General features: G+C 56.8%; 6 protein-coding genes across 6 annotated transcripts; 4 read left to right on the forward strand and 2 right to left on the reverse strand.

Moving 5' to 3' along the window:
• Positions 1–1,080: 1,080 nt before the first annotated feature.
• On the forward strand, positions 1,081–4,847 carry SDRG_08195 (hypothetical protein; the record flags this gene model as incomplete). Its single annotated transcript, XM_008614065.1, has 4 exons — positions 1,081–2,313; positions 3,291–3,460; positions 3,511–3,575; positions 3,625–4,847. The coding sequence occupies 4 exons, from the start codon at positions 1,081–1,083 to the stop codon at positions 4,791–4,793; spliced, it is 2,637 nt and encodes an 878-aa protein (XP_008612287.1). The 3' UTR covers positions 4,794–4,847.
• A 66-nt stretch (positions 4,848–4,913) lies between these two features.
• On the reverse strand, positions 4,914–6,078 carry SDRG_08196 (hypothetical protein). The gene has a single exon (XM_008614066.1). The coding sequence runs from the start codon at positions 6,017–6,019 to the stop codon at positions 4,976–4,978; it is 1,044 nt and encodes a 347-aa protein (XP_008612288.1). The 5' UTR covers positions 6,020–6,078; the 3' UTR covers positions 4,914–4,975.
• A 741-nt stretch (positions 6,079–6,819) lies between these two features.
• On the forward strand, positions 6,820–8,843 carry SDRG_08197 (CMGC/MAPK protein kinase). Its single transcript, XM_008614067.1, has 2 exons — positions 6,820–8,341; positions 8,397–8,843. The coding sequence occupies exons 1-2, from the start codon at positions 6,866–6,868 to the stop codon at positions 8,730–8,732; spliced, it is 1,812 nt and encodes a 603-aa protein (XP_008612289.1). The 5' UTR covers positions 6,820–6,865; the 3' UTR covers positions 8,733–8,843.
• Positions 8,844–9,456: 613 nt separating this feature from the next.
• SDRG_08198 (hypothetical protein) lies at positions 9,457–10,033 on the forward strand. The gene has a single exon (XM_008614068.1). The coding sequence runs from the start codon at positions 9,490–9,492 to the stop codon at positions 9,994–9,996; it is 507 nt and encodes a 168-aa protein (XP_008612290.1). The 5' UTR covers positions 9,457–9,489; the 3' UTR covers positions 9,997–10,033.
• A 214-nt stretch (positions 10,034–10,247) lies between these two features.
• SDRG_08199 (hypothetical protein) lies at positions 10,248–11,342 on the reverse strand (the record flags this gene model as incomplete). The annotated part of the gene is made up of 7 exons (XM_008614069.1): positions 10,248–10,334; positions 10,384–10,470; positions 10,516–10,617; positions 10,665–10,763; positions 10,817–11,035; positions 11,085–11,291; positions 11,334–11,342. 7 exons carry the CDS (start codon positions 11,340–11,342, stop codon positions 10,248–10,250), a joined length of 810 nt encoding a protein of 269 aa, XP_008612291.1.
• Positions 11,343–13,197: 1,855 nt separating this feature from the next.
• On the forward strand, positions 13,198–13,986 carry SDRG_08200 (hypothetical protein; the record flags this gene model as incomplete). The annotated part of the gene is made up of 2 exons (XM_008614070.1): positions 13,198–13,324; positions 13,370–13,986. The coding sequence occupies 2 exons, from the start codon at positions 13,198–13,200 to the stop codon at positions 13,984–13,986; spliced, it is 744 nt and encodes a 247-aa protein (XP_008612292.1).
• Between the last annotated feature and the right edge of the window lie 339 nt (positions 13,987–14,325).

Genomic DNA, 14,325 nt, shown 5'->3' on the forward strand with positions numbered 1-14,325 from the left:
TGGTGATCTACAGCAACCTCAAGAAGCTGATGCAGCTGCGAGCAAAATGCAGTGGGGGATGGTTCGAACTGAGTACCAATCGACAACTGCAATGGCGCCAAAACGTAAGCGACACTGCTTCTAAAGGCACCAACCCGCTCCCCAGCGATCGCGTGCTTATATTTGCCGCCATGTCCTGGAATTTGGTAGCCAGACTCGACGGCGCTGCCGACCGATTCCTGGACGTCGAGGACTTGACGCCCGCCGCACGCGCGGCCTCGCCCATGCAGCCGACGACGACGAATTGGTCGACGCGAACTCGCTCTGCGTGATCTCGTCATGCGTAGACAGGACTGCTGAGCGCTCGACGACGGTCAAGCGCCCTCTGGCGAGCTTGGCACATGACGAAATGCAGCAGTCGACTGAGGCCGCATGAAGGTGTCAAGCTCGCCAGAAGGCGCTTGCCCGTCGTCGATCGGTTGGCAGCCCCGTCTACGCATGACGAGATCACGCAGAGCGAGTTCGCGTCGACCAATTCGTCGTCGTCGGCTGCAAGGGCGAGGCCGCGCGTGCGGCCGGCGTCAAGTCCTCGACGTCCAGGAATCGGTCGGCAGCGCCGTCGAGCGTGGTCGGCGACTACCAGTTTGTGTGCTAGGTTATGCGCGCTTCGCCAAAGACCCACGGCGACGACAACGACGAGTCGGCCTCTTTCAAGCAGCTCGCGACAGGACTCGCAACGAAGTCGCCAAGTGCGAAACTGCAAGCAATGGCGCGAGCAGAGCGAGACTGTAGAGCTCTAATAAGAGCGTCTTCCAGCATGTTGAAGCAAAACTCACATTTTCACGTCAAAGGCGAAAACGTCGACGGGAAGGAAAACACACATGCGAGAAATTCGTTCATTGAGTGAATCTCACGTGTTTGACGCGTTTCCCGCCGCCTTTTTTTGGGCGGGAACGTGTCAACCGCTGGATTCTCACGTTTCCCACTGCACCTTAACCTTAATTTGCACAAATGACCGTGCAGTGGGAAACACGTGGGAAATGTGTTGAAAGCCAGTGTTTTGCATATTTTCACGATTCCCACCGGCTGACAATTTTTGACATGACGACCGACCACCGAGCGCCAATGTGGCTGCTATCGCCGATCGCGCTGCAGATTCTGGACTACCTCGACGACGCCGATGACGCACACGCCTTTCTTACAGCGGCGCCCAATGAAAGCCTCGATGACGCTCTCGACGCGCTGCGAGCGCTCTTGGCCGTGGACGCGGAGCTTCCACTCTGGCCCACGGCCCACATTGCCAGTCTGGACGCAGCCTACGACGTCAGTCCCAGTAGCGTCATGAAGGCGCTTCCGCTGTTCAGGAAGATTTTTGTCACCTGCGGCCAGGACTATGCAAAGATATGTCATACCACGAAGCTGCCACCAACGACAATCGTAAGCGCCAGCATCGACGCCGCCATGATTCGAGGCGTCCTGGGCAAGTGGCTTCCAAACCTCGCGGCTCTTAGAATCGTGAGCCAATCCGCTCTGGCTGCTTCAGCGGTTATCAAGGACAACCTCTCGGCGTGCGACGGCCTCCAAGCGCTCACTATGGACCAATACGAGGTGCTTCTTCAAGACACGTTGGATACGGCGCTGGCTGTAGTCGTTGAAGCGTGCCCTCGCCTCGAGCGCGTCCGCCTCCGTCCATCTAGCCTCTCGACCGCCTCGGACTACGCGGCCCTTCTCGCATGGCTGGCGCTGCCCACATCACGCCACATGGCGCTCGATCGAACCGAACCGAAAGGCGAGCTCTGTGCAAAGCTGATGACAGCCATGTTAGCATCAACTACGCTGGAGACGATCGAGCTGCTCGAAGTGCCAATCTTCATACGCGCAGTATTGAGTTCGTCGTCGCCGCCGCTGCCGCGGCAGCTGCGTCACCTAACGATCAAGGACGATGCAAAGTACGACGACTACGATTCGTACGACGAGTACGATTCGAATGACGACGACAGTGATGACGCGTATGACGAAGCCGATATCGACGAGGTTGACGACGTACCCATGGATCCCGCACCGCTTCTTGGCGACGCCGACGTCGCTGCCCTCGCAGCCAAAGTTGCGACATCACGTCTTCAGAGTCTGGCGCTGCATCTCGAAGCGCGCTGCGATGTCACGTCGGTGATGACCATCTTGCCGCCGACGTTGACCAAACTCGCGCTCCAGACGGCGACACTTACCTCGTTTCCGCCGCTGGTTTCGCTCTGGCACCTCGAGCTCTGGGCGGTGCGATTCTCCGACGAGGCCATCGCGTCGCTAGCAGCGTGGCTGCGCTCGTTCCCAAAGCTGGTACATCTCACCCTTCGCAGCGACCAGCTTCCAGATCGCCAAACCGAGGTGATCTTGAGTGCGCTGCCCGCATGGCTGCGGCATCGAGGGACAGCTTGCAGCATCCATCTTACTATCAAGAGCGATGCGTGCGTCCGAGCGTTTACAGCTGCCCTCGCTCAGACTCGCAATTCCCACAAGGTCACGCTATCGATTGAAACCTATTACGTCGCGCTAGAAACAAAGAAGCAACTTGTTGCGGCGCTGGGGTTGACGTCGCGTATGATGCTGGCCTTTAATGGGACAAAACCGCCCGAAGACGAAGCGCTGGAAGCCTATGGTCGGCAGCATCATTTCGCGATTGTACATCGTCGCGAGTACCCGCTAGGGCCCCAACGAGTCTGGTTCCTCTCGCCTCCGCGAGCTTCTAGTCCATCGACAATTTACTAGCTTGGCGTCTAGCAGCCATGCGTTCTAGTACGGGCGATATTACATAAATAAATATTGATTTCTATGCGTTCACGGCCCTTGTTGCAACCTCACTCGTTAAGCGGATTGGGATGAGACCATTTTTCCAAGGTTGGCTCATTCCTCATGCCCAAAAGAACAACCAAATGAAACTGTGTCGGGCGCCAGCGTTTCCACATTTGTTCATTTTCCACGGCTCATTAATTTGGAAATGACCACCGACAACCGAGCGGCAAAGTGGTTGCTGCCGCCGATCGCGCTGTAGATTCTGCACTACCTCGACGACGCCGATGACGCACGCCTTTCTTACAGCGGCGCCAATGGCAGCTTCGCTGCCGCGCTCGACGCGCTACAGACGCGAATGGCGCTTCCTTTTTTGGTGCATTTGCTTGTCAAGTGTGGGAAATGTGTAAAAAGCACCGAGCACCGTGTGTTGCATGTTTTACACATTTTCCACCCAAGATAACACACAACACATTTTGATGACCGACAACCAAACGGCAATGTGGCTGCCGCCGATCGCGCTGCAGATTCTGCACTTCCTCGACGACGCCGATGACGCGTATGCTTTTCTCCAAGCCGAACCCAATGAGATCCTCGATGACGCGCTCAACGCGCTCCGGACGCTCTTGGCTATGGACTTGCAGTTTCAGCTATGGCCCACGCCGGTCTGGCAGTGGCCTACGACGTCAGTCCCAGCGTCGTCACAAGGGCGCTTCCAGCGTTCAAGAGGATTGAAGTCACCAGCAGCCAAGACTGTTGGAGCATTTGCCACAACACGGTCCTGCCACCAACGACCGTCGTGAGTGCTGAACGTGACCACCGTCCGTGGCGTCCTCGGCAATTGGCTTCCCAACCTCGCAGATCTCGGGGTCTTGAGTCCAAACAAACTGAGCTTTACAAGTGTCTTCATGGACAACGTCTCGGCATGCCATGGCCTCCGTGCGCTCACCAGCCATCCAATGGAGACCCTCGACCAAGCCACGTTTGACGCTGCGCTAACGGCTGTCGTCGCTACGTGGCCCCAGCTCGAGCGTATCCACTTGGTTTCACCCAGCCTCTCGCACATGTCGGACTGCCAATCTCTTCTCGCGTGGCTTGCGCTGCCTGCGGCACGCGATCTCGTGCTGCATGGTACCGACTTTCGAGACGAGCTCGGCGCCAAGCTGGCGACGGCCATGCTCACGTCGAGGACCCTCGAGACAATCGAGCTAATTGAAGTCGCGAGCCTCACACGCGCGGTTTTGAGCCCATCGTCGCCGCCACTGCCGCAACAACTGCGTCACCTGAAGATCGACGACCACATGCTGATGGAATTTTTTGCACCACCACCGGTGTTTGGCGAAGCAGATATGACCGCGCTCACCGCCAAGATTACGAATTCGCACCTTGAAAGTTTGCATCTGGGGATGCGAACCCGCTGTGATGCCACGTCAGTGCTCAGCGTCTTACCACAGCTGCCGGCGCTGACCAAACTCGCGCTTCAGGGAGTCCATCTGACCTCGTTTCCACCACTGCGCCACCTCGGGCATCTTGAGCTGCGCACGGTGACCTTCTCGGACACTGCCATCGAGTCGCTGGCTGCGTTTCTTGGGTCGTCGCCAAAGCTCGTGCAGCTGGATCTGGGACACGACCCGCTCCCAGATCCACACGCCAACATCGTCTTTGGTGCGCTACCGCAATGGCTCAGTCGTCGAGGTACGGCGTGCGAGATACGCCTTGCGATCACGAGCGATGTATGCGCGGATGCTTTTGCGACGGCGCTCGCTCAGACGCGCAATTCGCACAAGGTCACGATTACGATTGTGAGTGCTATTCTCTCGCTTGCCGCCATGATGCAGCTTGTCGCGGCGTTGGCGTCGACGTCGCGGTTGGCGCTGGTCTTTAATAGGGGAGGCCTTCGTCGTGCCGAAGAGGACACGGCACTGGAAGCGTATGGTCGCGAGCAGCGTCTCCGGATCATCTATCGCAAGGTGCGCCCTGGTAGCGACAAGCAGACCTGGTTCCACCCGCCCTGCGCTTCGGCTCGTTAAGATGATCAATACCTCAACGATCATAACCCAACACCTTGATTCGTATCATTGTCATTGTGTCGCCATGTCTTTGAGATAGATATACTTGAAGGCGTCCTTTGACCCCCGAAAAGTCATTTTTGGTCTAGTACAGTGTGCTACACAACGTGGTCAACAAAACAAATGACCTTGCGATTTTTTATTTACTCGTCGTCGTCCTCCTCACCATCGTCATCCTCCTCCTCATCGTCATCTTCCGATTCGGAGAGCTCGCCCTCAACAATGCACGAGTCCTTGAGGAGCAAGCAGTCGACCGACGAGCCGGCCGCGGCGCCGCGGAGTGTCGTTGGCAATGTGACTTGAATGATGTAGTCTTCTTCACCGCTGTTGATGCCCCATCGATGGAACTTTGTCGGCTCCGTGGCGCCATAGATTTGGAGTAGCGCCTGCTCCGTGTTTTTCGTGCGCAGGGCGAGCGGCGCAACCGCGGCCGACGTGAGCTTCAAGCCAGCCGCGACAGTTGCATCCATCCGCTCCGACTGAATCGGGACGTGGTCGACCCAAATGTTGACAAGGAACGTCACGCGCAGGCCCTCGACGTCTTCGTCAACTTCCGGAAACGCCAGCGACGACGGCGCGCCGTGGAGAAGCTCGCCGTCAAACGTAATGTGCTTGCCCGCGACTGGTCGGCTCACAATGCACTTGGTGAGCGGTCCTTCGATCGAAGTGCCGTACGCAAATGTCCCGCGCTTGTCGAGGATGACGGTCGGGCCGGCGTTCACGCAGAGGTACGTGACCGTGCCGACGAGCGGGTGGACGTGCTCCTCGTTGTCTTCTTCCATGCCGTAGTCACGGTCCCAATGGAAGCCAATGTTGTCGCGGTGGTCAATGTGCTGCGTCCACCACTCGGCACCCGAGTTGGCCGGGTCAAAGCTCAGGCCGTCGGTGTGCAGCGCAAAGATCTTTAGCGCCAGCGCCTCCATGCCGCAGGTCGGCGTGTCGTTCGCACGGACAAAAAAGGTCGAGCCAAGGCTGTAGTTTTCGCCGTCTTCGACCTCGCGGCAGGTAAAGCACGTCTTGCAGTCGTCGAGGAGGCGGTCGTGGTCGGCCGGCGCGAGGTCGCCAAGGAGGTCTTGGAAGCACTTGAACTTCATCTCTGCCCCAAGGTCGGTGCCTTGCGCGGGCGTCGTCTTCTTCTTCTTGGACGCCGTGGTCTTGGTGGAGCTTGCGGCGCGCTTGCTCGGCATGCTCTGCTTGCTTGGTGGTTGAGGTTGCACTTTCTGGTGGCAGTATTGCACCGCCCGTGTTTATGCACCAATCACCGCGGCGACTCAACGGCATCGGCCGTTTGATTGGCCCAGTAAACATGGCTCTTTGTGGCGTTATGCCAACATTAGCACGTTATCTACGGCGCCGCGGCCCTCGTGTATAGTTTTTTAAATGCAAAGAAAAAGTGACTTGGCCTCCACGCGGCGAAATAAAAGAAGGCGGACGCTAGCCGCACGCAATTTTGGCGCGAACACACTGCCGCACCGCGGTGGCTGCCTGGGTGACACGAGGCCCTGCGCCATCCTTTAGCCAGCAATTTATGCTGGCCGTCGAGATACTACCCCTCGTCCGACATCTCGCCATGTACAGTACTCGTACGCTCCCATAGTATCGACATCCAGGCAGTCTCCTCCCGTCACACCACCGTCAAGATCCAGCTCGTTGGAATCGTCACGTTCGCGGTGACAGCAGTGCGTCACCTCGATTCCCACAGTCGTCATGCTAAAGCTCCTGCAACTGTGAACCGTAAAGCTATCCTGGCTCTTCTCTCGCTCGTGTGAAAGCTGCAGGCCGCCAATTTTGCGCCATGCCCTTCTTGACCTCCATGGTGCCCTGCTTTGATGGATGACAAGGCAGATGCATTACGCGTGTGTTGTCTCGTCGTGGTAGGACTCTTACCACGAGTCCTAGAAGGAGGGGTCGAGGAGGCCAGTTGCGACTCTGCCGGTAAAAGCGGCGCCAAATTGCGTGCGAATAGACTTGCGATAATAATAATAAAGGCAGTGGTCCCCGGGTTGTTTCACTTGCGTCTATCTTCGGCGAGCATGATGGAGCCGGCCTCGGAACCGCCGGCGACGGCCGACCGGACCTCGACGACGTCGGCGCCGGGCGAAGATGGCATGTACGTCACGCGGAAGCGGTCGGCCTTCTCCAAGTGGCTGCACGGCAAGGGTATCTCGTCGTCGGCCAAGCACCCGGCGCCCGTCTTCCGGTCGGCCGACGTCATCCAGGAAGGCTACATGCTCAAGCAAGGGACGCGCTTCCGCATGTGGACGAAGCGGTACTTTATCTTGCGTCTCGAAGAGAAGCACATGACGCTCGGCTATTACACGTCCAAGGAAGAGCTCATCTTGTGCTCCGAGACGCCGATCGGACCGGGCCATGCGCTGCTCGATCTGACCAAGGAAGGTCGATTCCGCTTGGAGCTGCGGAGCGGGACGCGCTCGATGGTGGTCGAGATCGAGCTCGAGGCCGACTATGTCAAGTGGAAGAACGCGCTCCAGGAAGCGGTCCGATGGCACCAGACCATGGTCTTTGACGGCGCCAACAAGGTCACGTCGTATGGCAAAAAGTGCATCGACGACGAAGCCGCGGAGGCCGAAGCGCGCCTTGCAGCCGCCAAGAAGCAGCGCGAGACGGCCGCCAAGAAGGTCGAGGACGCGGCGACGGCCAACGCCAACAAGCCCAAGTTCCTCCCCTCGACGCGCAAGGGCCATCAGTGCTTTACAGTCTCCAACACGAAATTCGAGATCCCGCTCAGATACACGTACGCCAAGACGATTGGGTCGGGCGCCTACGGCGTCGTGATTGCAGCCGAAGCGGACGGGGCGCCGCCGTCCGACGCCGAAGGCGCGTCGAACCTCGTCGCGATCAAGAACATTCAACGCGCGTTCGACGACCTCACGGACGCCAAGCGCATCGTGCGCGAGATCAAGCTCATGCGCCATTTGCAGCACAAGTCGCTGCTTGGGATCAATGACATTCTCGAGCCCGTGAGCTTGGACGCGTTCGAAGACGTCTACATTGTCTCGGAGTGCATGGCCACCGACCTCCACCGCGTCATCTACTCGCGCCACGCGCTCTCGGACGAGCACATTTGCTTTTTTTTGTACCAGATGCTGGCTGCGCTCAAGTACGTTCACTCAGCCAACGTGATTCATCGCGATCTCAAGCCGAGCAACATTCTGGTCAATGCAAACTGCGAGCTCAAGATTTGCGACTTTGGCCTCGCGCGCGGCGTCCAAGAAGACTTGGAGCTCACGGAATATGTCGTGACGCGCTGGTACCGCGCGCCCGAGATCATGCTCGGCTGCATCAAGTACACGCACCACGTCGACGTGTGGAGTCTCGGCTGCATCTTTGCCGAGATGCTGAGCCGCAAGCCGCTCTTTCCTGGCCAAGACTACATTGACCAATTGCATTTGATCATGAACGCGCTCGGTGTGCCGACCGACGACGAGCTCTACTTTGTCACCAACATGCGCGCCCGCAAGTTTATGAACACCGAGTACCACACGCGGGTATGTCGTCCACGATCTTCCATGTCAAACGGCGACTCAAATGCGAGGGTGCTAGGGCCGGGAACCGCTCAAGCCATTGAAAGCGCTATTTGCCGACATTGCCCCGGACGCCCTCGACTTGCTCGAGAAGATGCTCGTGCTCGACCCAAACAAGCGCATCCGCGTCGACGATGCGCTCGCACACCCGTACTTTGCGTCGATTCGTCAAGTTGAGGACGAGACGGTCGCGCCGTCCGTGTTTGACTTTGACTTTGAGAAGGAAGACCTCAACAAGCGGAGGCTGCAGGAGCTCATTTGGGCCGAGATGCGCCATTTTCATCCGGCGCCGCCAGGTGTCGACGAACCGTTCCTCCACAAGACCAACAAGGACGACGAGAAGGCGGCCATGTAGCCGCCATTTCAAACATTGGTGTAACACTACGCGTATACAAGGCTTTATTTCCGTCTTCGGAGTGTTTTCGTTGGCGCGAAGTCGAGATTTGAGAATTCGGACGCGAAGACTGTCACACCAGCCTTTGGCCGTCAATGAAGATGACCGAATAGATGTGAATCGCTCAACCTTGGGCATATACTAGTATATACCCTTGGAAGGTATGCAATCATGACGGGCGACAGCGACGACGTGACGTTGAGGTTGGCGTCGTTTGACGGTTGGCAGTATTGCCAAGTCAATCGTGTGTGTACTTGCTGTAGGTCCTCAAGTTGATTTCTCAAAACCAAGGGACCAAAAACCATGGTCTTGAGGTATACTGTCGTGGACTGGCACTTGACCGCGAGAGCTCACCGCGAGTGGGCTTTCGATTACCGAGGACGCAGTACCACCAAGCGTATAGACTGTGCAGAGTCAAGCACAGCAGGCTTATTGGCTCGTGTACTTTGGTCTTTTGTTAGTTGGTCCTTCAAACAGAATGTCTACCGGGTATTGCGTGAGGTCGAACTCGCAAAGCGGCAAGGTTGATACTTTTGCCGTCCGTCTACTTGATACATAAAGCGAAGATCGAAGGACCTCATTGATGTTCTCCATCATGTGATTTGCTGAAATACCTGTAGTTTCGACCAATCCAAATGGGTAGATAGCAGTGTCCTTCAATGGCGCGATGCCATTGGCTGAAAAGCGCACAGTTCGATTTACCGACTAAACGTCCAGGATGGCGATGGTGCATGAGCTCGAGGAGCTCCGGGTCGGCCTCGCCGAGCTCACGGACTGCGTCTCGTGCATCTTGCACACGATCTTCTTCACGCGGTCGCCGGGCCCGGTGCACCCCGCGGACGCCAACTGCCGCTTCCGCCCCGTGACGTACGCCTTTGTGCCCGACGTCAAGAAGCAAGTCGAGACCGCGATCCAGCAGTTTACGCAGCGCAACATGCGCCGGCAGTCGGGCATGAATAGCAACATCACTGTCATCTTTTACGAGACGCGCAAGAAGTCGGCCATGTTCAACTTGTACGCGACGGAAGACCGCGTCGTGTGGGAGAAATGGGTCCTGCCAATCCGCGTCCTCGTGCACCCGCCGGCCAACCCGGACGACTATTGCACGCAGCTCGAGTCGCAGCTGCGCCACTCGATGCTCCATGTCGTCATGACGGTCCAAAAGGAAACACTGCACATTCCGACCGGCATGTACGACTTTGACCTGATTATCAACGATTTTTAACACGACTACACTTTCTCCACCACGGAGCTCTACTAAATTTTGATATTCACAAGCAGCTACAGTCGCAATCTTGTAGAGGGCTACGCCGGGGCAGTGGCACACGCGACCAAGGCCGTCATGTCCTTTCTCATGGGCCAAGGCGACAAGGCAGAATCAAAACGCCTGCGTGCGTCCTTCGTGCATGCACGGAGCGTCGAGCCAGAGTCGCCAGAGTCTTTGTTTGGCAAATCTTCACAATACGTCAATGTTATTTAGTGCTGTTCGAGTAATCGGGCGACCGTGATGCCACACGTGTGTTCAAGTGGAGGTGTCGCCTTCTCGCCCATCGCAGTTCGTAACTAGTCAAAATATCTTGCTGATAAGACAGCCATGAGTTGGTCGACCTACATATTTGATAATGAGCGGGTGGGCCGGCAATACTGTCTGTGTCTTGAGGCTCGCGGCTTCCGTGAGCTGGAGGGGGTTCATGTGATGCTATAGCTACTGTTAGCAGCACCGAGAGAGTAGAAAAATGAGGACGTTGTTTTCGATTTCCATGTCGGCGCCGTTTGTAACCATGATGCGCGTGAGCTTGAGATGACCGTAGAATGCAGCGTAGTGCAACGGCGCCAAGCCCTCGAGCTAGTTTATAACCATAAACAAGATCAAAAATGATGTGAAGGCGCTACCCGATCGTGGAGGTCCAAGGAAGCACCGGCCTTGATGAGCACCTCGGCAACATCGTCGCTGCCGCTAAAGCACGCCCAGTGCAGCGGCGTTCGACCAAGCTACACTCATATCATAGTCGCGCAAGCGAGAAAGAGGTGCGAGAAGGTCGTACGTGGTCGGCTTCGTCGGGAAATTGACCCTTGTCCAAGCACCAGCGCATGGATGGCACGTCGTTGGTCTTGGCTGCTTCGAGGCAGAGCGGAAACGTCGACGGTGCGTCCGTCACGTCGCAGGCGACTTTGTCTGATTTACCGCGCAAGTACCGATGTGCCCTTGCTGCGTCGAAATTATCTTGAACAAATTGTCTGTAAAAAACAATGCCGGGAAGACCCTATGGAGTATAAGTACTTGCATATTGTTGATGTAAACGAGATACGCACGCAGAGCGTGAGGAGGTAGAGACCCGGGGGGACGCAAGCAGCGATAAAAAGCGGGAGCGGACGCGACGGCGTCACGAGGTAGACACCGAGAAGCGCCAAGGACGGCGCGACGACACAAAACACTCGAATGACGCGGCTCTTGACGCAGCACAGAATACACACGAGTGCCGTCTCGATCCGCTCGGCGTCTTCGACCGTCGGGCCATCCTACGCTCATGCATGGTACGAGCGGCTGGCAGACTTGCGCACCTGGGTCATCGCCGGTGGCTAAAAATAGATCATACCTGATTGGCCGTGACGTGGCAGCACGAGACATCATTGTTGTGCATGCAACGTAGGTATGCTGATCAACTTTGTTGCTTGTTACATACAAGCGAGGGTCTCTGCCCTGTGTATTGTCGTCATGCATAGCAATGCTTCGGCGTCTTCGAAGCAGCTCAGAATCCTGGCGCAAGGTGTGGCAGCAGCCACGACGCCAGCGTCATCTTGGGCAACAGCAATGTGAAAGCGATGGCTACCCTCGCTGTCAAGATCACGAACTGGCGGCTAGAAAGTTGGTATGTGTGGCTGCTCACTCACTGCGACGCCATCACACTAGTTTCCGTCTTACTGATTGTGCCAACGTTGACTCTTGATTTTCGCAAGGCGCCCGTCTTTGCAGTGTACGAGCCACCTCTTGCGTAGCGTTGTCTCGTGCTAGTGTCTACTTATAGTGGCTGCTCGTCGTCGCTGACCATCCTCGCGCTGCCCTTGTCTGCGCGCATGATGGCTGTGAATTCAAGGCTCACCACTGCAACGCCATCCAGACGCTGACGTCGCTGTTTTCGACCGTGATCGTGAAGGCGCTTGCAGCGCTCGCGTCGTACGTTTGCTCGGGCGTGGCCCAGACGAAGACCGCCGTCCACGCCAACGACAACATAGTTGGCTTGTTGCTGGACAGCTGCGGCGCGTCGACGACGTTGACGTTGAAGTTGATCGTGCGACAGCAGTGCTGTGAGCGTCTTTGCGATCGTCGCCGGCGCGTGTGGGCCACCCAGCGACTGGTTTGAGTTGCAGTAGTCTGCTGTGATTTTGCCGCCAATCGCGCTCGCAAGCTGACGGGGCGATGAGAGGATGCTGACCACTAGACACTGGCATGCGACTACGATAATGCACACTGTACACATAAGAGGCTGGAAAGGTAGGTGCCACCGCGAGGGAAGCGGTACTTGCGGCCCACACGTTTGGACACACGGCTACGTTCTTGGGAACCACCATGGCCAGAGGCAGCAGCGCTGGCGTGCGCTTGCTCGTAGCGTCACGCTGCGGCGCAAGAAGGTTCTCAGTGTTCATACCGACGTCGCTCGTAACGGCGCCCTCCTAATGCGCTGGCTTAGCTCGCAATTGCATAGAGCAGAGGATGACAAGACGGGCCGGCACGGCGTGTTGGCGAGCACGGCTCTGATCGTCTTGGTAGCTGCTGCCACTGTCGCCATGGAGCGGTACTGGAGCGTCGCCTGGGGCGCGCGCTGGTCACTAGGTCTCGCGAGCTACCGTGGCACGACGCAGCTGCAGCGCTCGCGCATTGGGTCGTGCCACCGCGGGTTGAGCTTTGGGCTGAGAACTGCTTGCATCGATCCGGTCAATTATACGGATAAAGCTGTACCCCGGTGTACAACTGTAAAAGAGCGATTTCTCGCGCTGTAGACCCCGCCCGATCACAAGACGTAGCGTTTCGTAGGCTCCAAAGCGTCCTCTATCTATGTGCCAAATTGCACCGAGTTGGTTTCTGAACGCGATTTGGTCGATCGCGAGCCCTGCGGCGGGGATGGCCACGCATTCATTCGCGCGGATTGGCTGAAAACCGAAATTAATTGCACCAATGAAACCATTTAGATGTTTATTTTTATTATATAAAGGTTTTGGCTCGCGGGTCTCATTTTTTGGAGTAGATCCGTATCAAGTCCATCTCCAAGCCACGTTGTTGGCGCCTCCGCTTTGGTCAGCTGCAACGAGTGTGTAAAATGGCGCATCAACAAGTAGTCGGATTCCATCTCGTCGTCACCTATCAAGCTGGTGAAGACGACGTTCCTTTGATCGCGATTGTCATTTCAAGACTCGTCTTCACGTCGCCATGTCCAAAACGGTGAACTTGAACGTCCGCGGCACGATCGTTAAGGCGAAATACGACGCCGTGTTTAGCCCACAGGGACACCTCCACCCCATCTGCAAGTTGGTTGAAATGTCGCCCCGCGCGATCGGTTTGTGTGCGTGGGCGTGAATATATGTCTTATATACACGCGTAGACGCCTCCGGCTGTCACGTCTATGTGGTCGATCTCGATCCGGCCTTGTTTCGTCGCTTGATCGACTATGTGCAGTACGGATGCCCTCTTTTTGAAGGACTGGGCCGTGACGACGCGATACGTGTCTCGGCGGTGATCCAGACGATGGATCTGCGCCTCCCCGGGGTTCGCTGGGATCCTGCGCACTGTGGACAACATACTGCCACCTCGGACGACTACCAATGTGCTACGATCCTGTCTTCGAGCTCTCATCCGGTGCAATTGTTTGGCGAACGCATGCTCGCCGTACAGCCACTCGATGCGTTCAAAATCCACATCGACTGGCTCTCGCCTTCGGGCAGTGGGCATCGGTTCGAAGTCGGCTTTGCGTCGCGCTTTGGCAGCGCCGAGTATGTGATCCCGCTGGCGGCCGCTACCCGATTCAAGCGCGTACGCGAAGTCATGACCCTCAAACTGGACCGGGCGGAGCACCAAGTGACCCTGACGAGCGAAGCGTGCGGGACAAAGACCTGTACTTATGGGAACGTTATTGCCGGCAAGCTGTACCCATGTATTTTGTACCTACCGATCTTCTACGGTGATCCAAGCCATTTTCAAGCGCGCCTCCTTGCCGATTAGATGGAGCCTATTCATTTAATGTAGCGAATCGTACTAGCGCTTTGTGCTGAGGCTCCTTCGATCTTCGCTTTGGGTATCAAGTGGCGGCAAAAGTATCAACCTTGCCGCTCTCCTTTCCTTTGGAGCGGATTTGCTGTCAAGAAGGTACGAGAGATTTTGCGGTACGAGAGTTTTTGCGGTACGAGTAAAGGGCGCATTCGTCACACGCCACTCTACTGCCTAAACGGTTAATGGGTACGGTGGGCTTGGTCCAAACGCATCTTCTCGAGGTATCAGTGTTATGGCATCGCACAACATGTCGATAGCGATTGACCTGTCGCTTCGCATTTAGTGAATACT

Source organism: Saprolegnia diclina, assembly GCF_000281045.1.
Source record: "Saprolegnia diclina VS20 unplaced genomic scaffold supercont1.24, whole genome shotgun sequence".
NCBI lineage: Eukaryota > Oomycota > Saprolegniomycetes > Saprolegniales > Saprolegniaceae > Saprolegnia > Saprolegnia diclina.

What these genes read in the sequence shown, in the direction of transcription:
- SDRG_08196 (XM_008614066.1), bottom strand. Translation starts at nt 6,019, where the DNA reads ATGCCGAGCAAGCGCGCCGCAAGCTCCACCAAGACCACGGCGTCCAAG.
- SDRG_08197 (XM_008614067.1), top strand. Translation starts at nt 6,866, where the DNA reads ATGATGGAGCCGGCCTCGGAACCGCCGGCGACGGCCGACCGGACCTCG. An exon ending in ACACCGAGTACCACACGCGG is followed by an intron (nt 8,342 to 8,396) that starts GTATGTCGTCCA and finishes CGAGGGTGCTAG; the next exon opens with GGCCGGGAACCGCTCAAGCC.
- SDRG_08198 (XM_008614068.1), top strand. Translation starts at nt 9,490, where the DNA reads ATGGCGATGGTGCATGAGCTCGAGGAGCTCCGGGTCGGCCTCGCCGAG.